This window comes from Chaetomium globosum, genomic scaffold, assembly GCF_000143365.1.
Source record: "Chaetomium globosum CBS 148.51 scaffold_3 genomic scaffold, whole genome shotgun sequence".
NCBI classification, from domain to species: Eukaryota; Fungi; Ascomycota; class Sordariomycetes; order Sordariales; family Chaetomiaceae; genus Chaetomium; species Chaetomium globosum.
In genome coordinates this window covers 4,293,140-4,314,231 of record NT_165978.1, presented here as the reverse complement: position 1 = coordinate 4,314,231, position 21,092 = coordinate 4,293,140, and the positions used below count along the sequence as shown (strand labels likewise).

Sequence of the window (21,092 nt, the reverse complement as noted above, 5' to 3'; positions counted from 1 at the left end):
AGTGCAGAGAGCGTTTGCTTGAAGGGCCTGAGAAAGGTGCTTGCTTGCCAGAAGACAACCTAGTTCAAGGAAGTTGTGCAAGAAAAAGGAGAGGCCTTTCCTTGCTCTTCACCATGACTTCGCACTTCGGTGTCTAGCACCCTGAGCACAAAATGCCGTGAGAAGCCGCAACCTAGAAATACGGGCTTCCCTTGAGCACACAGGCCCGGGAGCTCAATCACCAAGGGTGTCCTCAACCTTTAGTTTGTCCACTTGAACGACTACATTACTACAATCGCGCAGATTTACAGTGCAAAGCTACCTTACCTTGAACTCAAAGAGACTGTGCCTCTCTTCTCACCTTCCCAACTTCACAAATTGATGATTGATCAGATTATCTGCATCTGGAAGAGGTCTCAGGTTGGCAGCCGAAACCGAGATAGGTATTTTTTATCCCTTCACCCGCCATGCCGCAGTTCTTCCCGGCATCTACGAAAGCGCGCCAACTGCGTATTGTTCGTCTCAATTTTTGATTGAAAATTTATATGTGAGCGGTGATAATCGAATTGTGGTCCTTTGTAGGCAGTGGGCTCAAGGGACTAGACCCTAATTAATGAATTGGTCAACAAAACCACGCACTGACAACACTACATGTACCCGGTGCGAACAGTCCCCGAAGTAGCGATTGACTGCCCCGACGGAGTTATTGAATTAGATGACGCAGCATGACACAGATGACATCATGACCTGGGACTCTTCGGTGGGACTCTTCAGGAGAAGATCGAATGATCGAGGTGGGGGAAACGTGGAAGCGTGCCGCCAGGTGGTATATAAACCGGCAGCGCCAACCACCCTCCCAACAACCCCCCTTACCTCTCTTCTTGTTAACCCGATTTCGCCAAATCTCTTAGCTCACCATGCCATCCCGTGACGACTGGCCCAAGATGCCCGATGGCTACGACTTTGATGGCCGGCACTTGCTCACCTTGGTCCGTTATGGTAGCAGTCCGTTCGATAACGAGTGGGACGTGAATCTTCTCATTCAGGAAATGGAAGACAAGTTTCTCGCTTTGGTGGTTGACATTCCACAGGTGTCCAAGGGATATAACCATTATGTAAGTTGTATCGAGCGCAACTTATCACCCCAAGCCCGATGCTTACACGAAGACGTCCGGGAAAAGGGATTTTACCTCAAGTTATCCAATGGTATGGACGTTGTAGCGCGTCTCGCCCGCGGCGATGTCAACATGCCTGGTTATGACGGCGCCCCGATCCATCTTCAAGTACCGGAGGTTATATTCGAGGCAGCAGTGTATAACCTCCTACAGTCAGAGCCAGATATCTTGGCGTCTCGCCTGCTTTATTATCGCGTTCCAGTGCAGCACGAGGGCCCCAAGCTTGATCGTCCCAAAGATATCGCAGGCCGGCAATTGCTTGTGTTCCAAAGAGCCGTGGGGGAGACTAAGGTGTGGGAGGGCCTCAATCCGGGTCAGAAGGTACATCCATATACCATCCCGTCATCACTTCGTACCTAGGTACATACCTGGAGGTACCTATGCTAACTCATTGCTTTTAGTCTTGTCTTCTTTCCCGGGCAGCTCACATTCGGGCATCGCTTTACAGATTTAAAGTCCCGCCCAACTTCGCCTCTGCCTGGCTCCGACAACGTCTTTTCGAGCAAAAACCGGACTTACTCCCCATTCCCGTTGGTCCCACGCGCGAGTTCTGCGTTGCCCTCCTCGCCTCCAAGACCGAAGCAACCTTAAAGGATATTGGAGACATGACTGGATGCGAGGATGACGACAACAGCGTCGGTCCAATTGTTGCAGCGGCTAAGAAGTCGCTCCTTCGTCTCATCCCACACATAATGCCCAAAGGCGATGACAACATGGACTTATACCGTTTCGTCCTTGATCACGGCGACTTTGGCATTCACAATATGTTGATTGCAATGGATAAGAACAACCAGCCTCTCGTGACGTCGTTGTTCGACTGGGAGACTGGGCACATTGTGCCAGCTATCCTGTCCGACCCGTTGATGGCGGTGACAGTCGATTTAGTGGCTGGTGAAGATGCGGCGCCTTCCTTGACCCGTTTGCCTGACACCGCAACTGCGGACTTGTTGGAGGAGACCTCGACATGGTCAAGGCAATATTTCAAGGTACGTTTCTGTTTAGATAACCCCCATGCTCGATATTTCTTCGCAACACCTAATTAAGCCAATATTTGTAGGCCCTTTTCTTCGAGGCACCGGAGTACGAGCGCGTTATTCGGGCGGGTGGGGACGCGCGCCATATCTGGTTCACCCTTCAAGCCTGGAGTGGCGATAAACCTGGGAAGTATTTTGGCAAGTTGGGGGCTTGGGCTGAGAGAAGGTTGCAGGAACTTGGCGTGAATCAATAAGTGAACTACCCAGGTATGGGGGGGTGGACTTACATAGACTACGTAGACAGTACCTAGACTAGATAGTAAGGGCAATCAACAAGCCATCTCTGGGCACTGGCCTTCAACTCTCCCTAACGTGTGGCTAATATATGCGCAATGCCGGTAAGGCGTTCCAAGTCTCCCTTTTCCCTCCGCCCGGCCGCTGAAGACAAAGTGCCAATGTTGATCTTCAGGTGTTTCCTCCCAGGGAACTGGTAGTTAGTTATTTAATTCATTCATTAACTAGTTAAGTTCATTACCTAATCAGAGTTGTTATTGCTGCACGGAATAATCACCTCAAGTCTCGCAATTATCCGCTAGGTCAGAGTGACAAAAAAGAGCATTGCTGGTAGTTATTAGACCCGGCCCTGATACGCTTCTCAAGTTCATTCAGGTATGCCGGTTGGTGATAACACAGCAGACTCTCCGAAGCAGCAGAACCAGGGCGCGCGCAGATCAGGCAAGCGGGGCCAGTGACAAATCAGGTCCGTGCGCCAGGGTTTAATTGGAGAAGCGGCTGGAAGCTTGGCAGCATCCGTTTGACGCGACGCGCTTTAGCATCCCAGTTGTCAATTAACGCGTCTCTCAAACAAACCACAACTCAACCGACCTACAACACGAAAAAAAAAAAAAAATACTAGTTAATTGCGAAATGCCTTCAAAGACGGCCTCCAAGGCAGCGGATACTGCAAGCCGAGGAAATACCGGAAATTTCGTCGATGATTACCTTGCCGATTGGGATGACGACCCGTTCAGGTCTGTCAGTCCTGAGCCGGCTAAGAATGACAAGGACGGGGAGAAAAAGAAGGATATTCTAGGCATTGACAAGGAGCTCGACCTCAAAAAGAAACCTAGGGCTCCAAGAGTAAAGCTGGATGAGACTAGGTCAGCAAACCTGGTATTTTTCACTCCTATTGCCGGCTGACCCTGATGCAGACTACTTTCAGACAAGGGGATCCCAAAACTGAGAAAGATGGCGCCGAGGCTCAAGTTGAAGGGGAAGGGACATGAGGTAATTGCTGCCGCTCATGGTGCTAGGATTCTCATCTAACCACCCTCAGTTTTCCGACGCCGCCCGATTGCTCTCTTTTTACCAAGAATGGCTGGACGACCTCTTTCCCAAGGCCACCTTCCTTGATGCCCTCGCAATGGTGGAGAAGACAGGCCACAAGACAACCATGCGCAGTGCCCGACAGAAATGGATCGACGAGCTTAAGCCCAGGGCAGCTATTGAGGAGGACGAAGAAGACAACCGAATTCACCGGGGAGCGGTTGGCCCGCAGCAGCCGCCTAAAGTTGCGTCAATATTCGAGACGACGGCAAAGGCTGCTGGTGAACGGGCGAAAACACCTACCACGGATGATCTTTTTGGAGACGATCTTTACAATGCTACTCCAGTGCGGAACACTGGGAGCACTGCACCGCCCCAGCAGGCGGGAGGCGATGTTCCAGACGACGACGACTTGGATGCGTTGATGGCGGAAGCGGAGGCGGAGGCAAGGGCTCAAACGCAACGGCCCGGACCCGCCCCGTCCTCTGGGAGCATATTCGGCAACGGAGCGAGAGCTGTGGCCCCGACGACAACCGCGGGGCCTGACGACGATGATTTGGACGCGTTAATGGCCGAGGCCGAGGCGCAGTCGCTCCCAACCCGGGCGGCTCAACCAGTCGTGAACGGGAGCATTTTTGGCAATGGGGCCAAGAAACAAACGACACAAGTAACTGGCGACGAAGACGACGACCTGGATGCGCTAATGGCGGAGGCGGAGGCGGAGGCGGAAGCAGGGGTACAGAAAACAGCTCAACCCGTCGACCCCAAGGAGGTCGGCAGTGGCAATGCGCGGGCCGCAGAGAAGACTTCGAATCTTGACAACGATGACGACGACCTTGATGCACTCATGGCGGAGGCAGAAGCCGAGGCAGGGGTTGGCGCGGCGGGAGGATCATCCGGGGATAAGAAGACTTCGGCTCAAACCGAAACCGGTCACCGAACAGACAACTTTGATGACGACGAGAAGGCAATGGACGAGATGGATGGTCTATGGTGAAACTCATGTTGGAATCCAATGCGGCGGTCCCTGTATGAATTCTGTTCAAATCTTCCATTACCAAGCAACGCAATGGCCTCTGACTCAGCTTTGCCAATCACAAGACACAGCATTTCAATACCAACTACATGTAGCTTTGCGGGAGAGTTCAAATATGTGCGGCCAAGTGGCCGGCACGCAAACCGTGATTAGTATACGGAATAGCGCCTATATCCGTTCGGATCCGGCGGCGCCACCGTCCTTTCAACCTTCAACCCCGGAGTCGCTCCGTATACCCGAAACCGAAGCGCTGTTCCCGGGTAGCTTCGGTTCCCACACCCCGGCCTTGGCGGGGCCAAGCTTCCCTCGATCTTGATCACCACCCGACTCTCCTCCGTTCCCTCTGTACACACTTCTGTCAATTGGCTGCTTCGACTACACGATCTGGACGCAATTCGCCTATTGACAACAACCACAACAGCTCAATGCTGCGTACAATCATCCCCCACGTCCCCCGGCGGACCGCATTGTTAAGGCCGCTGTCCGCCCTCGTCTCCGGTCCCGCTGTCACATGCTCCCGCCGGCTCATATCGGCCTCTAGCCGAATGGCCTCATCGTTACCAACCCTCGATCCCTCGATCCCGTCCACCGCATCCGCGAAATCATACCAACTTCTCCCGGAGGCACAAAAGGCAGGCGCGGCAGAGGATGCGCTGCACCAACAGCAAGTGAAGGATGTCGAGGCGTGGTGGGCGTCACCCCGGTTCGCCGGGATCAAACGAGACTGGACGGCTGCCGACGTAGTGAGCAAGCGCGGTTCGCTACAACAGTCATATCCGAGCTCGGTGATGGCGCGCAAGCTTTGGAACCTCATCCGCGAGCGCGAGGCGGCCGGCCAGCCGATCCACACCATGGGCGCAATCGACCCCATCCAGATGACGCAGCAGGCGCCACACCAGGAGGTGCTCTACATTTCCGGGTGGGCGTGCTCATCGCTTTTGACGACGACGAACGAAGTGTCGCCGGACTTTGGCGACTACCCATACAACACGGTGCCCAACCAGGTGCAGCGCATGTTTAAGGCCCAGAGCATGCACGACCGCAAACACTGGTTCTTGCGATCTCAGATGACGGCCGAGGAGCGTGCCAAGACACCCTACGTCGACTACTTCCGCCCTATCATCGCCGACGGTGACACGGGCCACGGTGGACTGACGGCCGTCATGAAACTAGCCAAGTTGTTCGCCGAGAACGGCGCTGCGGCGGTGCACTTTGAAGATCAGATGCACGGCGGGAAGAAGTGCGGCCATTTGGCGGGCAAGGTACTCGTCCCAACGAGCGAGCACATCAACCGGCTGAAGGCGGCGCGGTTCCAGTGGGACGTTATGGGCACGGAGAACCTGGTCATCGCGCGCACCGACTCGGAGAGCGGCAAGTTGCTGTCATCGTCAGTTGACGTGCGCGACCACGAGTTTATTCTCGGCGTGGCGGACCCGGCTGCCGAGTCGCTTGCTGAGACGCTCGCGGCTATGGAAGCCAAGGGCGCTTCGGGAGCCGAGATCGACGCGTTCGAGGCGCAATGGGTGAAGAGCACCAAGCTTGTCACATTTGACGAGGCGGCGGTAGCCCACTTCGAAGCCAACGGTGTCAGTGCGGACAAGATTGCCACTTACACCTCCGCTGTCGCTGCCGACCGCGACATGGGCATCACCTCCCGGCGCAAGCTCGCCGAGTCCATCACACCTAACAACCCGGTCTACTGGAACTGGGACGTGCCGCGCACACGCGAAGGCTTCTACCACTTCCGCGCAGGCATGGCGCCCGCCACCAAACGCGCGCTCGCCTTCGCGCCCTACGCTGACATGCTCTGGGTGGAGACGGGCGACCCCAACGTGAAGGTGTGCGCGGACCTCGGGCGCGCCGTGCGGTCCCGCTTCGCCGGCAAGCCGCTCGTCTACAACTTGTCGCCATCGTTCAACTGGATGGCGCACGGGTTCACGCCCGAGTCCCTACAGAGCTTCATCTGGGACATTGCGCGGGAAGGGTTCGTACTGCAGCTGGTCAGCCTGGCGGGCCTGCACAGCACAGCAACCATCAGCAGCGAGCTGGCGAGGCGGTTTAAGGGGGAGGGCATGGCGGCGTATGTGGAGCTCGTGCAGAAGCCTGAGAAGGAGCTCGGCGTAGACGTGCTCACCCACCAGAAGTGGAGTGGGGCCAATTATGTGGATGCGGTGCTGGGGCACATCCAAAGCGGGAGCTCAGGGAGCAAGAGCATGGGTGAGGGGAATACAGAGGGGCAGTTTGTGTAGGCCACTGGACTGTAATTTGGTGCTGTGCTGGAATTATGTACCTGTACGTACGTATGTACATACACAATATGTTAGAAAGAGGTTCGTTGGGTAGAGTATCAGAGTCAATGCAACAGCAGCAGTTTTCCCAATCCGTGTTAAGTCCGACAGTGTGGAGGAGGAAAGGTGGGAGTTGTTCTGGCCTTCGAACCCCTGAGAGGGCGCGCTGGGCGGTCCCATGACCTCTTATCGTTCTGTTTACTGCGTGGTCTGGCTGGCTTATCTTTCTCTACCCCGCCGATTGCGCTTCAACAGCATCCCCGCCGTCTAGGAAACATCAAACAACTCTATAAACTGATTTACACTTTGTAAAACGGATTTGTTGTTGCAATGGCTTCCTCGGGTCGTGGCCGTCTAGCTGGCAAAAATGCTGTCATCACTGGCGCTGCCGGGTAAGTTAGATGCAGAGTCGCATTGCTTGATGTGCCGAATGCAAGTCGTGTAACGACTCTACGTACCGCAAGCAAGCATGAGAACGTGAGAGGCAACTAACACTGTTTAGCGGCATCGGTCTTGAGACCAGTATCCTATTTGCGAAAGAAGGCGCCAATGTGCTCATGACGGACATCTCGCAGGAGGCCCTGGACAAGGCCCTGGCCAAGGTCAAGCAGCTCGTGCCCAACGCCGGCCGCCTCGAGACCAAGGTAGGATATCTGCTTGTTGGTCATATATCCAGGAATCAATATTGATAACCTTGCTGTGAACAGCGCTGCGACGTCTCCAAAGAAGCCGACGTCCAGGCCAGCGTCGAGCACCTCGACTCCTGGGGCGGGCTGGACGTCATCTTCAACAACGCGGGCATCATGCACGCGCGCGACGACGACGCTCTCAACACGCCCGAGGAGATCTGGGACCTGACCCACAACATTAATGTCAAGGGCGTTTGGTTCGGCTGCAAGCACGCCGTGCTGGCCCTGCGCCGCAACAAGAAGGCGCGCGGCAGCATCATCAACACGGCCTCGGTCGTCGCCCTCGTAGGGTCTGCCACCCCGCAGCTCGCCTACACGGCCAGCAAGGGCGCCGTTCTGGCCCTTACGCGCGAGCTCGCCATCGTCCACGCCCGTGAAGGGTTCCGCTTCAACAGCCTGTGTCCGGCCCCGCTCAACACGCCGCTGCTGCAGGACTGGTTGGGCGACGACGCCGCCAAGCGCCACCGCCGCGAGGTGCACTTCCCGACGGGGCGGTTCGGCGAGGCCATCGAGCAGGCGCAGGCCGTGGTATTTTTGGCAAGCGACGAGAGCAGCTTCGTCAACGGGTCTGACTTCGTCGTCGACGGCGGTATGAGCAAGGCATATGTCACGCCTGAAGGCCCGGCAGCGGCGGCGCCGGTCAACAATGCGCTCAAGGATAGCCTCGAGTGATGGAGTATGGGAAGGGATGGGGTTGCCATTATTAGAGGAGAAAAGGGGTTGGGTGCTAACCATGAAAAAGATCATAACGGAGATAGACCATAGATGAATTACCCCTGATATTCTCGGTCTCGAAATACATCCAACCCTGTGTAGGGCAACGTTTACCAGCGCCCCCTCAAGTGTCAATCATGTGAGCTCGGTATAGCGGGCAGTCCTGGAAGAAACTCTCCCACGTCTGTGCCTGCTTTTCTATGGTACCTAGGATACTGTTAAGGTGCCTTCCGGCACATAGCTTTAGGAGACCCCAGATCTTACGGGTTCATCAATGGGCTTTTTCCAATGTTTCGCTCAGAGTTACCTAGGTACGGGAGCGGTTTGTCATACAGTGTTCGGTCACCCAGAGTGGACTGCGTGCCTTCCTGCCCTCTCCCCGTGCCACCCCATCACCTCTTTCATCCCAACGATATCCGCACCACCCGCCGCCACACCTTCCCGCCAGTGCTATATATACAAGTTCCGCAGTCACACCGTCACCGCCTCCTCCCAATTGAAGTTGAACACCGGTTTAGCTCAGCGGTATTGGGAGGAGGACCGGTTGGACACCAATCGAAAGAGGACCCGTTCGACTCCCCTCGCGGCGCGAAACTCTCTTTTCAGGGTTTTCGTAACTACCAACCCTCATTCGACCGGCGAATGGGGTTTGGTGGTGAGCTTTTTGTATTTATTTCCGTTGTCCCCGTGTCCTCCTTTTCCTCCCCCGTCTCAGCTTGCTCAAACCACAACACCGAGGGCGTGTGCGGAGCAACAGTGATAGGCCCAAAAGGCATCGCAAAATAGGTCCATAGCGCTACCTCTATTCTGAGTCCGCATCACTTTGGACCCACTGTACCTAAAAAGGGAGTCAAGTTCATGACTGAGAAACTCCCAGGCCGCATCCATCCAACGACTTGAACAATCTTGTACATACAACAAACCTTCAAGATGCTGAGCGGAGCCTCGATTGTCACACGCCAGATAGTGCGGAACCTCCGATCCGCCACTCAACAGCAACAGCCATGCGGCGTCGACCTCACCTTCCTCAGGGCCTACCGGTGGACCTCGCCGGGCACTGTCGACTTCAACAACACGCGACGCCGAGCCGCAAACACCGATGAAGTGCGCTTTAAGTACGATTCAGTCAAGCTGAAACCGGGTGCCTATCTCATCGACTTCAACGAAACGGTTCACATGCCGCGAGATTGCATGGGGAGTATTTTTGGCAGGTCGACGCTCTGGCGGTCTGGTGTGACAATTCAGGCTGGGGTGGTGGACGCGGGATATGAAGGTGCGCTGGGGGCCTTGATGGAAGTCAAGAATACTGCTGGGCTTCATCTCGTTAGAGGAGCCAGACTGGCGCAGATGGTCGTCTATCCGATGCAGGAGGCGGTCGAGGGGTACAATGGTATTTATCAGTTGTCGGGAAATACCACTGGCCTTGACGGAACGGGGGTTAACGGCAAGAGGAGATGAATTCATTGATGCATTCACATTTGTGTAGTTATTCGTATGCGTAAATGTACCTAAGTTTGAGATAGGGTTTGGCTGGAGAGTGCATGAGAAAGGGAAAAGGGATAATTAAGTCGTTGACCGAACCATCCCTTACAAAATCTGTGGCGGCCTTTCAAGTTCATGATTTCCACCCCAATGTTAGACCATCTACATAGGGAGGTTGTTCTTCGGCTTCTGGTTGTTTTTGAAGAAAAGAGTGAGTACCAAGTAGATCCCCTGAGTGGTTGAGCTGAGTGCTCGGGGGGATGGAATGCCCCGCAGTTGTCCCATCCCGCTCTCGACCCCGCCAGCCAGGGCACCTAACCCAGCACAAAAGCCCCACTGGTAACTCGGCCCCTTCTAGGTATTCGTAGCTGTATTGTCAACGAACGGGATACCTCCATCTCCTACGTTTGCGTGGGATTGGGCATTTCCAACACCAACACTCCGACAATTTTCCACCAACATCACAAGAAGTTTGTCCAATCCAGCCAGCGACAGCTTCTACCCGCAGGCCAGCTTGGCCTACCCCACGCCAACATGGCATCAGAACTCAGCGACGCCATGCAAGCGCTACACCTTGAAGGCGACACTTCGTTCGATGCCATCGACAACATTCTCGACAAGACTGTCACGCCCGAACCCAAGCCCCAAGATCCCGACCAGCTTCGCGCCGAGCTTGAGGCGAAATACCTCTCTCCCTCGACGACCTTCTCAGACCAATGGCTCGACAAACTACAGCAGCGCTGGGACATCCCAACCGACTATTCCCTCCTCTTCCGTGTTGCCCCGACTCAATCTCGCACCGTCACGCGCTTTATCCGCCACGGTCTCGAGGGCCGCGTCACAGGTTACCGCAACGTTACCGTTCCGGCCTCCCATGCCACCGCCAAGTCAAGCACGTCCATGCTGCGGAAGCCCGCCGGCCGAGCCGACTTTGTGCGCGGCGCTGCCGGGTTCTTTCCCTTCGCTCCGGGCGGTTTGGAAGGCATCGAGTCGGCCGCCGCCTTGGAGGACCAGCTTCGAGCCTCGTCGGCTGCTACGGAGGAGGGCGAGAGCAGGAAGAAGCTCGAGAAGGTCATCACGCTTGGCGAGGGCGGCCTGCTTGAGATTGCACCCGGCCTTGACCGGGGCATTGACTTTAGCAAGAGGAGGAAGCTTGCCGATGCCGACAGCGAGAGGCAGGCGAAGGAGGTCGAAGAGGTGTTGGATCAGGAACCGGAGGCTGCGCCTGGTGCTGAAGATGAAGCGGACGGGAAACCGCGCGCGGATGGCGACGAAGAGGGGGATGACGACGAAGACGAGGATGTGGAAGATATTGACTCCATTCTGCCCGTCGAATTTCCCGCTCTAGAACCTCGCGGCACACTCGCGGCGTCCAGCGCTAGAAAGGCTGGTCGTGAGTGGGCCCACATGGTCGACATCAACCGCCCGATGCCCAACTTCCGCGAGCTTGTGCCGGATATGGCGAGAGAATGGCCATTCGAGCTGGACACGTTTCAAAAGGAGGCAATATACCATCTGGAGAACGGCGATTCGGTATTCGTTGCGGCACATACCTCGGCAGGCAAGACAGTGGTTGCCGAGTACGCCATCGCCCTCGCGGCAAGACACATGACTAAGGCCATCTACACATCCCCTATTAAGGCGTTGAGTAACCAGAAGTTTCGCGACTTCAGGCAGACCTTTGACGAAGTCGGCATCTTGACCGGTGATGTGCAGATCAACCCCGAGGCTAGTTGCCTGATCATGACGACCGAGATTCTCAGGAGTATGCTTTACCGTGGAGCAGATCTCATCCGTGACGTCGAATTCGTCATCTTCGATGAGGTTCATTACGTCAACGACTTTGAGCGTGGCGTGGTGTGGGAAGAGGTCATCATCATGTTGCCTGAGCATGTCACGTTGATTCTACTCTCCGCCACCGTGCCGAACACGCACGAGTTCGCATCCTGGGTTGGCAGGACGAAACAAAAGGACATCTACGTCATCTCGACACCGAAGCGGCCGGTTCCGCTAGAGCACTACCTCTGGGGCAACAAGAATATTTACAAGATCGTCGACTCGGAGAAGAACTTTGTCGAAAAGGGCTGGAAGGACGCCAACATGGCGATCCAAGGCAAGGATAAGGTGAAGTCGCTTCCTCCAGCCACAGCACAGCCAACACGTGGCGGGGCCAACGGTAGAGGGGGTCGCAGCGGGCAGCAAAGAGGTGGAAATCAGCAACGTGGTGGTGGTAGAGGTGCTGGCCAACAGCGAGGTCGGGGCGGTCCTCCTCGCGCAAGCCACGCCCCCGGTCATATGGGGCGGGCAGGGAGGCCCGGCGGATATACATCCGCCGCCCAAGACAAGAACCTTTGGGTTCATTTGGTACAGTTCTTGAAGAAGGGGACCCTACTTCCGGCCTGCATCTTTGTCTTCTCCAAGAAGCGTTGCGAGGAGAATGCCGATGCGCTGAGCAACCAGGATTTCTGCACCGCCCAAGAAAAGAGCGCTGTGCACATGCTCATTGAGAAGTCGATTGCGCGGTTGAAGCCTGAGGACCGCGTGCTTCCCCAGATCATCAGACTGAGAGAGTTGCTCTCGCGCGGCATTGCCGTCCACCATGGTGGGTTGTTACCCATCGTCAAGGAGCTCGTCGAGATGCTGTTCGCCCAGACGCTGGTCAAGGTTTTGTTTGCTACGGAGACTTTCGCTATGGGCCTAAATCTTCCGACTAGAACCGTTGTCTTCTCCGGGTACCGGAAGCACGATGGACATTCGTTCCGTAACCTTCTCCCTGGTGAGTACACTCAGATGGCCGGCAGGGCAGGGAGACGCGGTCTCGATACCGTCGGTTCCGTCATCATTGTCCCTCCAGGAGGTGGTGAGGCGCCTCCGGTCACGGACCTCCGACAGATGATACTCGGCGAGCCTAGCAAGCTCCGATCACAGTTCCGGCTCACGTACAACATGATTCTCAACCTCCTGCGCGTCGAGGCACTCAAAATCGAGGAAATGATTAAGCGAAGTTTCTCGGAGCACGCCACTCAGCAACTTTTGCCCGAGCACGAGAAGGCAGTCAAAGTGTCCGAGGCAGACTTGGCCAGGGTCAAGAGAGACTCATGCCCGGTCTGCGATGACCACATGGACGAGTGTCATCAGGCCGGTGAGGACTTCAAGCAGCTGACGGTAGACCTGTATCGCATGTTGCTGGTCAACCCTCTCGGTCGGAAGATGTTCACACCTGGGAGGCTGATTGTGTGGATGAAGGAAGGCGTCCGCACACCGGGTATTCTGCTGTCCGAAGGAGCGATCGTCAAGAGCAGCGCGGCAAATCCCATGTTTCAAATCCTCGAGATCAGGACCAACCGGGAGATCCGTAATGACACAGATCTCCTTCCATTTGTACCAGCATTCCGGAAACATTTCACTCCGCTGCCGCAGGCCAAGAAGCAAATCTTGACAAAGACGCTGCAACTCTCGATTACAGACCTCGTCTGTCTCACAAAGCACGTTGTCAAGGGTATCGTACCGGATATCTTTGGCGGCGAGGGCTACATGAGGGCCAAGGAGAAGCTGCACCAGGTTTGCCGGACCTGGAACACGGATATCTGGGACGAAATGGACCTGAGCCGGATCCGTAACCTCGCGGTCCACGACATCGCGAGCAAGCGGCGAGAGGCCGAGGTCAAAGTAACCAAGTCGCCAGCCTCGGGCTGCCAAACGTTCCTGAAACACTACGCCATGTGCCACGACCAGTGGCTTATCCAAACCCACATCAAGCAGCTCCGCGAGACCCTCTCGGAACAAAACCTGCAACTCCTCCCCGACTACGAGCAGCGCATCCAGGTCCTCAAAGACCTTTCCTTCATCGACGATGCCAGCCGCATCCAGCTGAAGGGCAAGGTCGCGTGCGAGGTGCACTCGGGTGACGAGCTCGTCCTGACGGAGCTCATCCTGGAGAACGTGCTCGCCGACTACGAGCCCGCCGAGATCGCCGCCCTGCTGTCGGCCTTTGTCTTCCAGGAGAAGACCGAATCAGTCCCGCGGCTGACGGCCAACCTCGAGCGCGGCATGAAGACCATCGTCGACCTCTCAGAGAAGGTCAACAACGTCCAGACGCTGCACCAGGTCATCCAGACGAGCGATGAGAGCAACGACTTTGTGTCCAAGCCCCGCTTCGGCCTGATGGAGGTCGTCTACGAGTGGGCGCGGGGCATGAGCTTCAAGAATATCACGGATTTGACCGACGTGCTGGAGGGCACCATTGTCAGGACCATCACGCGGCTAGACGAGACGTGCCGCGAGGTGAAGAATGCTGCGCGCATCATTGGCGACCCAGATCTGTACCAGAAGATGGCGGCTGCGCAGGAGATGATTCGGAGGGATATCACGGCTGTGGCGAGTTTGTATATGTAGGCATTTGCTGCCTGTTTGCTGTGAGTCTTGCGGTGGCGGTGGCGGGGGGTTATGACGCCTACATTTTGTGCGGGGTTATGTATCGGGAAGACAAAATGGGATGAGCATAGCATGGATTTGCGGATTGCTTAATGACGAATTTCCTGAGGGCAAACCTGTCAAGTGGCCGGGACGATGTTCCACATGCAAGATGGGAGGAACGGCAGCTGCGTGGTAATCATAAATATCTAACCCAAAAGAATCAATGGCAGCGTAAACCTTCCGCCCCGTCGTACCTAGCAAATCATCGTGAACCCAAGTAACCAAAACGCCATGTAAAAATACTCCTTGAGGCTGAAGAGCAACAAGGGAGGATCTAGCCCGAACACCCATGTCCGCCCTTTGTAACCGTATGTATGTGGTTGGTGCCCCCGACGATCAACATCCCCATGACCTCCCAAAAGTTCCATGTTATCCAACGCAACCCGCCCTAGCACGTCAACTGATCAAGCCCGGAGTGCCCGCAGCCGTTGTTGTAGCGCATCCTCAACCTCTGGCGTGGGTTCCGCGGGCTCCTTGACGGGGTCAACCTTGCTAGTCGACGCCTCGTTCAGCTCCTGGCCCAGTTCAAGCCCAGCGTCATCGGCCAGCTTGCCCAACAGTTCTTGCACAGAGTCATCGCTGACCTGGACTGACGTATTCTGGGTCATGGCATCCTGGTAGATGCCGTTGTTCATTGCGTATTCCTCGTTCTGCGAGCGGAACTGTTCCAGAGTCAGGAGAGTCTTCTCCGGGTTGGCGCTACGCTGGGCCCGCTGCATGGTCTTGGATGACTGTGACATCATGGTCGTCATGCGGTTCATCGCGTTGTTGGCCTGGATCTGCGCTAGGGAGAGCTCGGCGATGTCGGCGGCTTGGTCCATTTGCGCAGCGATCGCTTGTTTGGCAAGGAGCATGCGGGCTTTTTGGGCGGCTTGCGCGGTTTCGCCCTTCTTAAGAAGCTATCGAGGGAGAAATGGGTGTTAGTGATACTATCTACATGCTCTGCTCTTCCTGACCGGTGGGAATACGGAGGCCTACATTCTGGATCTGTTTCTTGAGTTCGTTGTCCTGTTTTGCGGCTTTTTGCGCCTCCCGACGGGCTTGTTTTGCGTTGAACTAGACGACGTCAATATCAGGCCATTTCGAGCCGTATTGCTGCCCCGATCGATGCCTGGGCCGCAAAGGTGTTTCTCAGCGGAGCGCGGGGTTGAGGATGCTTCGTACCCGTGCCTGGAACTCGGTTTGCATGTCCCGGGAGAGTTGGCGGTTCGACATGGTTCCAGCTTTTGTCTTGTAGACAATAGTCGCGATTGATTATCTTGAAGAAAGCAAAATAATTGCTGCGTTGCGTTGCGTTCCGTTGCGTTAACTACGACAACGAGGATGAGAATCGCGGCTGGATTGTTGAGCAAGTGGCGAACAAGGGGGCCAGGCAGACCGTTTCCAGGCTCCGAGGTCGCCTCCTGTTTGGTCAACCGAGGCGGGGCGCAGATAACGGCGGGGCGGCAATGGCCCCATGACGCACCGTCTGTGGCTGGTGCTGCAGGGATTGTGCTTGCCCTGGAATCATAAGCGTCAACGTTTCTTCTTCCCGTCGCAGAATGCGCGTGCGCCCGGGTTTGTGGGCAGGGATCAAGTGGGCCGACGTGCAAGCCACACGATGACCCGCAGCTTGCACATGGATGGGCCCGGTTGACTTTTCGAGCATTGAAGAGCATTTTTTTCACCTTGCCATCTTTATATTTTCGGATTGACCGCAAGGTGTTTCCTCTCGACCCAGTGCAAGCCCAGTCTCCCCCATAGCGCATCAAAAAAAACACCGGCAGCGGCAGCAACATGTCCACCATGCGGAAGCACAATGTCACGACCTTTCCTCGTCCGCCAATTGTGGAGAGGACGAACCGTCACATCCAAATCAAGTGGCACGGTCAGCTAGTGGCCGACTGCCCGCCTGGCGAGGCTTACTGGGTGCTCGAGGCCCATCACGCTCCGGGTCCGTTTCCCCTCCTTGGCTTCTCCATCTCCATCTCCATCTCCATCACCATGATCTCCATCTCGTTCTCCATCACCATCGTCATCTCTCGCCGCCGGCTCGGATGGCCCCTGGTGATAGTCGCGGGAAATTGCTCCTTGTGTGTCGACAGTTACTGACTTCCTCGTCTCCTTGTGCAGTGTACTACATCCCTCCTAGCAGAGTCCGACTGCCCTTATCGACCACTCCTCGAGCAACCTTCTCTGAATTCCACGGCGCCGCCACGAACTATGCCATTATGAGTCCCATCTCCGCCGCCGACATCCTCACCAATCGTATCTGGTCGTATAACGAGCCGCCCAAAGAATACGAGGCCATCAAGGGCTATATCGCGTTCTTTGTCGGACCTTGGGAGTGTTATGTCGACAACGAAAGGGCCCACCCGCCGCCGGGTGATTATTATGGCGGCTGGGTCACGAGCGACATTGAGGGGCTCGTGAAGCCTCCTCACCATCAGTCTCACCAGTGGGGAACGGGCTGGGACGGGGTCTTCTAGAGAAAGGATGGGAAGGGCAATGTGAAAATTTTCGCACAAGTCCGCCACCGCTATCTCCCATGGTAGCGAAGGAGCGGTCAGCATATACGGTGTCTGCGGCGTTGGGGAACGGACCATCACACATCCGGGGGCATTGGGCTGGGTCGAGGGGAGTGATAGAAGGGGTATTGGAGTAGGAAAAAAAGTGCTTTTTAACCAGCTTAAGATTTTCCTTTGACGTGAGGTTGTCGACAAGGTTTTTCCGGCCCGTTACTCGGCAATAACCCAAGTGGGAAAGAAAAATCGCGGTCTACGGCAGGAAACTGCACGGCAGTACGGCTTGTAATATATCGCTGGTGCCGGATGGAGCCGCCTTGAGGCATGTGTGTATATGTATGTAAGCCACTCCGCCTAAACGTGGATTCCGTGCCGCTTGACACTCCCGTGTACCCCAGACTACTGGCGGCATCCACACTCCCGACGACGGGAATGCGGAGGATAACAACCCTGCAGCCTTCCACCTATCCAGCGCTCTCCCAGGATTCCATAAACCAGACTCCACAAAGGGATACAGAATGGAAGCTCTCGGAAGGAAACGAATGTGGGGAGTGATTGTCCATCCGCGCATCAGAGAGGAAAAGGGGGTTCAGGGATGGCGGGCCGACCGTTGGAAGCGATCTGGGATGGAACTAACGCGCTTGCGTGTGGGGAGGCCGTCGCAGAAAGCAAGCGGCAGCTTTGCTTGGCCCACAGGGCCTTCTGTTGGATTTAAAACCAACCACGAATTCGGTTTGGTACTGGGCGAGTCCGGAGCCGCTGTTGTCGCCGGATTTACCTACTGCGTGTTCGTAATGCCTGAGGTGTTTGTGTGCTGCAGAAAAGAGGTTTTGATGCCTTTTCGTTTTTGGGGGAAAGCAAAAACCGGGGGTTGTTGAAAGGCACTGTGAATGCTGCGCCGCGCCGCGCACGTGCCGCCAAGGCGAGACCCGCAGCTGCCAACACCCGCTTGGGGTCGGCGGATCAGTCACCGATCTGCCCGGCTGCCCGCCCGGAGGAGCAGCCCCTGAGATGGGGTCGATGCGCACTTGGCATCCCCTTTCACTTCCGCACTTCCCTCTTCCTCAAACCTCCGCAGCAATTGATCCATCCTACTCCCCTCCCTCGCAATTGATCAAGGAAGGAGGCGGGGAGAGTGTTTGATGGCCATGGACTGGTGGCGCCTCCATGTGCTGAGCATTTGTGAGACTCGGGGACGCCTCGAACACCGGATGCATTGTCCGGACAGGGAACGCATCTACCAACACCTCGCCTCCGCAGGAGTTACTCGGTACAGCACACACACATACCTAGTGTATATAATGACATTACGAAGCAGTGTAACTCAGGCACGCTCAAAGCTGCGGACCCTCCCCCGCCCTCCGTCTTGTCCGGGCGATGCGGCCCGCCACAAAGCCCGCAATGCCGGATGGGGTACGATTTAAATTAGATTAAATCTGGGGTTTCTCGAAGACTCGTGCCCGGTAAAGTGAGTGCCGCTCCAGCGTCAGTTCAAACTTCGGGTGCATGCGACGCAAATCTGGGGTTCCATGGGTCTGGGGATATTCAGCCTGATTGCTGCTACTGAAAAGTTCGCCCAGCATTCCACACCCTTCCGCTGTAAATTGCGGGCTTTCTGGACAGGGAGGGTGGTTGCCACCGGTATGAACCAAACGACATGCTCGATCAAACGTCGAGGTCACATACCTTACAGACTCTGAGGAGTCGGTCAATAACGCCGACAGATTGGCGGTGGATGGTGGTCAGAAGGAGAGAATGAGTGGGTGGACAAGTCACCGCCCCAAATTACCGTAACTGGCATAATTGGAACCCACATGTCTCGGTAGCGTGTCACCATTGCACCCGCTGCTTCAGCCAACCCGGCTGCTCTTCCGAGATCATATTGTGCACGAATACACGAGTTAGACCGACAGCACAGTCCGCGGAGCTGACACCGTCTCTGACCACCACGACCGAAAGCGGAGCGCTGTGGAGAGTCTTGCTCCAGTTCGACTGTCAATGGCATCAGCGGTGGAGGGAATTGTTGATGAGTAACCGATGGATGGTGGAGGCACGAAGGAGGCGGTGGTCGTCGCAGTCAGCACACGCATGCAGGTGCAGCAAATGTTGGCCCGCCTTGCGGGCAAGCCTGCGTAAGCCATGGCCCAGAAAAAGAAACAGCTGAGCGGCGCTGGGAACGAACCACCGCCAGAAAGTGCAATGCCACTGAATGAATGCTTCTCAATCTCAATCATGATTTCCGGCTGGGCGGGATGGCATGTTTCCCTTTGTCTCCGCCCCCGCCTCCTAACATTGGTGCAATCATTTGGATTCCCCTGAGTTCGAGGCTGATGGAGCTTGTGGGTCCGTGGAACGAGGTTCCCGTCCGCCCTTCCTGCTTTCCTTGTTTGGACTCGGACGTTGCAGCCGTCGTAAGACAGATTGGGCCAATCAATCAATAGCGGATTCATTCGTGCTGATGTTCTGCCTCAGGCAACAAGCCCCTTTCGCATACGTGTCCAGAACATAAAAGAAGCCTGGAGCCCCGTCAGCCCAGAGCGCCTTCCTTGCCGTTGTTCAAGAAGCCAGACTGTCCTCTTCGACAGCGCAGCCAACCAGCTGTTCACTCTGGTCAACAAGGCTGCTGAGTCACAGATGGACTCGTCATGCGCAATGCAATGCCCTTTAGCATCTTGATTTCTTGACATATTAGTATTGAGGAACTGGGAAGGCGCCTCGGTACTGTTAACAGAACCACACCAGCTCTGCAACAATAACTCCACTACGCCCTTAGCCACCTATCCGCCGACAAAGCCCGACAAGGAAACGAACTCTGCTTCGTCATCCATTCGCAGAAACCACACAAAGTCCTCCTACGAGGTGCGAGGTTCACAATGTCTGAAATGCATTCCTGGACCCGTGCAGCGTCGCCAAACATTAAGTTCGAGGGCTCGCCCGCCGAGTCCTTGCTTTCGACCCCTGACGAGATGTATCCCTCTCTATTCGGCGATGGCCCGGCACCGACGAACACAGTCAACCCACTCGAGATGATGTCACCAGAGTCTATCTCCGACGACGGACAACACGACCTGACCATGCTCGCCGGGCTCACCGCCTTCACCCAACCCCAACCCACCCTCAACCAGCCTGCGGCCTCGGTCGACGGCACCCCCGAGCCCGAGAAGAAGCAGGTTAAGAAGAGGAAGTCATGGGGCCAAGTACTTCCAGAGCCAAAGACCAACCTCCCTCCAAGGTATGTGATACCGCTTTGAGGAGCCGACCCCGTAACATGATGCTAACCATAACAGGAAACGCGCCAAGACCGAAGACGAAAAAGAGCAGCGGCGAGTCGAGCGCGTCCTTCGCAACCGTCGCGCCGCCCAATCGTCGCGCGAACGGAAGCGCCTAGAGGTCGAGGGCCTTGAGCAAAGGAACAAGGAGCTTGAGGCAGCGCTCCTCCACGCACAACAAATGAACCTGAGGCTCATCGAGGAGCTCCAGACATTCCAAAGCACAAATGGCGCCAGGACGACCCCATCATTCGAAGGTCTTCGTCAACCGCCCGTCACGTTCTCGCAGCAACTCTTCAACTCACAAGATGGGCCCACGATGAGTGGCGCGGGTTCGCTGGAGCAAATGTTCCAGTCCATTCCATCCACTAACAAGACAGTGAACCCTGCGTCTCTGTCACCCTCCCTCAGCCCCGTCGCTGAGGAGGCGGACGAGGAGTGCGAGCCAAAGACAGTTGCCGCTACTCCTGTTGCGGATGCCCCCATCATGCCCGAGGCTAATGCTTCCCCCGACGCGACACAACATCCTGCTGAGATGTTGTGCCTGGACCTGCAGTGTCGGTCGGCGGAAGCACCAGCCTCGGCGTGGCAACGGGCGTCCCAACAGCAACTACATCCAGCGCAAGCGCTGCTCCTCCAGCTCCAGTTCCTTCTGGCCTCCACCTCGGCGATGGTTTCTGTATGCCAGAGGCCCTTGACGCAGATCGCTATCTCATTGAAAGCGGGCTTCTCTCTTCACCCAACTCAACCGATTATGAATACGATCATCTGGCTAGTGACGACACCTCATCGTTCCCATTCACGAACGACTTCGACATCAACGAGTTCATCACCGACAGCGAGCTCAACGGCGCGCCCAGCAACGAGCAACAGCCGCCGCACCTCTACGGCAGCTCCGTCGCAGACTCGTCGCTCCTCAACCCTGAGACTCCGAACCCTTCGGAAGATCCTTACCTGCAGCCCCACTCTGGCGCGTCCCTTGATGGATGCGACGATGGCGGTCTTGCGGTTGGTGTCAACTGAGGGATACTCGGTCGACCGGGTTCCGGGAGCCGACGAGTCGGCGGCGGCCGCAGCTAACGGAGAGTCGCAGCAGCAGTTGCCCCGTCACGGGCCAACCGGTTGGCCGAACGGAGCCAAGCTCCCGTCGAAGGAGGTCCTACTCACACTCTTGTGGGTC

General features: G+C 56.1%; 10 protein-coding genes across 10 annotated transcripts; 9 read left to right on the top strand and 1 right to left on the bottom strand.

The window, feature by feature from the left end:
• Positions 1-896: 896 nt before the first annotated feature.
• CHGG_06700 (uncharacterized protein) lies at positions 897-2,382 on the top strand (the record flags this gene model as incomplete). Its single annotated transcript, XM_001222794.1, has 3 exons — positions 897-1,094; positions 1,556-2,140; positions 2,212-2,382. 3 exons carry the CDS (start codon positions 897-899, stop codon positions 2,380-2,382), a joined length of 954 nt encoding a protein of 317 aa, XP_001222795.1.
• A 673-nt stretch (positions 2,383-3,055) lies between these two features.
• On the top strand, positions 3,056-4,451 carry CHGG_06699 (uncharacterized protein; the record flags this gene model as incomplete). Its single annotated transcript, XM_001222793.1, has 3 exons — positions 3,056-3,288; positions 3,340-3,415; positions 3,465-4,451. 3 exons carry the CDS (start codon positions 3,056-3,058, stop codon positions 4,449-4,451), a joined length of 1,296 nt encoding a protein of 431 aa, XP_001222794.1.
• A 584-nt stretch (positions 4,452-5,035) lies between these two features.
• On the top strand, positions 5,036-6,739 carry CHGG_06698 (uncharacterized protein; the record flags this gene model as incomplete). Its single annotated transcript, XM_001222792.1, has 1 exon — positions 5,036-6,739. The coding sequence occupies one exon, from the start codon at positions 5,036-5,038 to the stop codon at positions 6,737-6,739; it is 1,704 nt and encodes a 567-aa protein (XP_001222793.1).
• A 369-nt stretch (positions 6,740-7,108) lies between these two features.
• On the top strand, positions 7,109-8,139 carry CHGG_06697 (uncharacterized protein; the record flags this gene model as incomplete). Its single annotated transcript, XM_001222791.1, has 3 exons — positions 7,109-7,170; positions 7,281-7,422; positions 7,486-8,139. 3 exons carry the CDS (start codon positions 7,109-7,111, stop codon positions 8,137-8,139), a joined length of 858 nt encoding a protein of 285 aa, XP_001222792.1.
• A 972-nt stretch (positions 8,140-9,111) lies between these two features.
• On the top strand, positions 9,112-9,639 carry CHGG_06696 (uncharacterized protein; the record flags this gene model as incomplete). The annotated part of the gene is made up of 1 exon (XM_001222790.1): positions 9,112-9,639. The coding sequence occupies one exon, from the start codon at positions 9,112-9,114 to the stop codon at positions 9,637-9,639; it is 528 nt and encodes a 175-aa protein (XP_001222791.1).
• A 558-nt stretch (positions 9,640-10,197) lies between these two features.
• On the top strand, positions 10,198-14,058 carry CHGG_06695 (uncharacterized protein; the record flags this gene model as incomplete). Its single annotated transcript, XM_001222789.1, has 1 exon — positions 10,198-14,058. The coding sequence occupies one exon, from the start codon at positions 10,198-10,200 to the stop codon at positions 14,056-14,058; it is 3,861 nt and encodes a 1,286-aa protein (XP_001222790.1).
• Positions 14,059-14,543: 485 nt separating this feature from the next.
• CHGG_06694 (uncharacterized protein) lies at positions 14,544-15,354 on the bottom strand (the record flags this gene model as incomplete). Its single annotated transcript, XM_001222788.1, has 3 exons — positions 14,544-15,038; positions 15,118-15,195; positions 15,304-15,354. 3 exons carry the CDS (start codon positions 15,352-15,354, stop codon positions 14,544-14,546), a joined length of 624 nt encoding a protein of 207 aa, XP_001222789.1.
• A 570-nt stretch (positions 15,355-15,924) lies between these two features.
• Positions 15,925-16,607, top strand: CHGG_06693 (uncharacterized protein; the record flags this gene model as incomplete). The annotated part of the gene is made up of 2 exons (XM_001222787.1): positions 15,925-16,211; positions 16,274-16,607. The coding sequence occupies 2 exons, from the start codon at positions 15,925-15,927 to the stop codon at positions 16,605-16,607; spliced, it is 621 nt and encodes a 206-aa protein (XP_001222788.1).
• A 1,437-nt stretch (positions 16,608-18,044) lies between these two features.
• CHGG_06692 (uncharacterized protein) lies at positions 18,045-18,343 on the top strand (the record flags this gene model as incomplete). The annotated part of the gene is made up of 2 exons (XM_001222786.1): positions 18,045-18,056; positions 18,128-18,343. The coding sequence occupies 2 exons, from the start codon at positions 18,045-18,047 to the stop codon at positions 18,341-18,343; spliced, it is 228 nt and encodes a 75-aa protein (XP_001222787.1).
• A 1,173-nt stretch (positions 18,344-19,516) lies between these two features.
• CHGG_06691 (uncharacterized protein) lies at positions 19,517-20,935 on the top strand (the record flags this gene model as incomplete). Its single annotated transcript, XM_001222785.1, has 3 exons — positions 19,517-19,875; positions 19,931-20,591; positions 20,738-20,935. The coding sequence occupies 3 exons, from the start codon at positions 19,517-19,519 to the stop codon at positions 20,933-20,935; spliced, it is 1,218 nt and encodes a 405-aa protein (XP_001222786.1).
• Between the last annotated feature and the right edge of the window lie 157 nt (positions 20,936-21,092).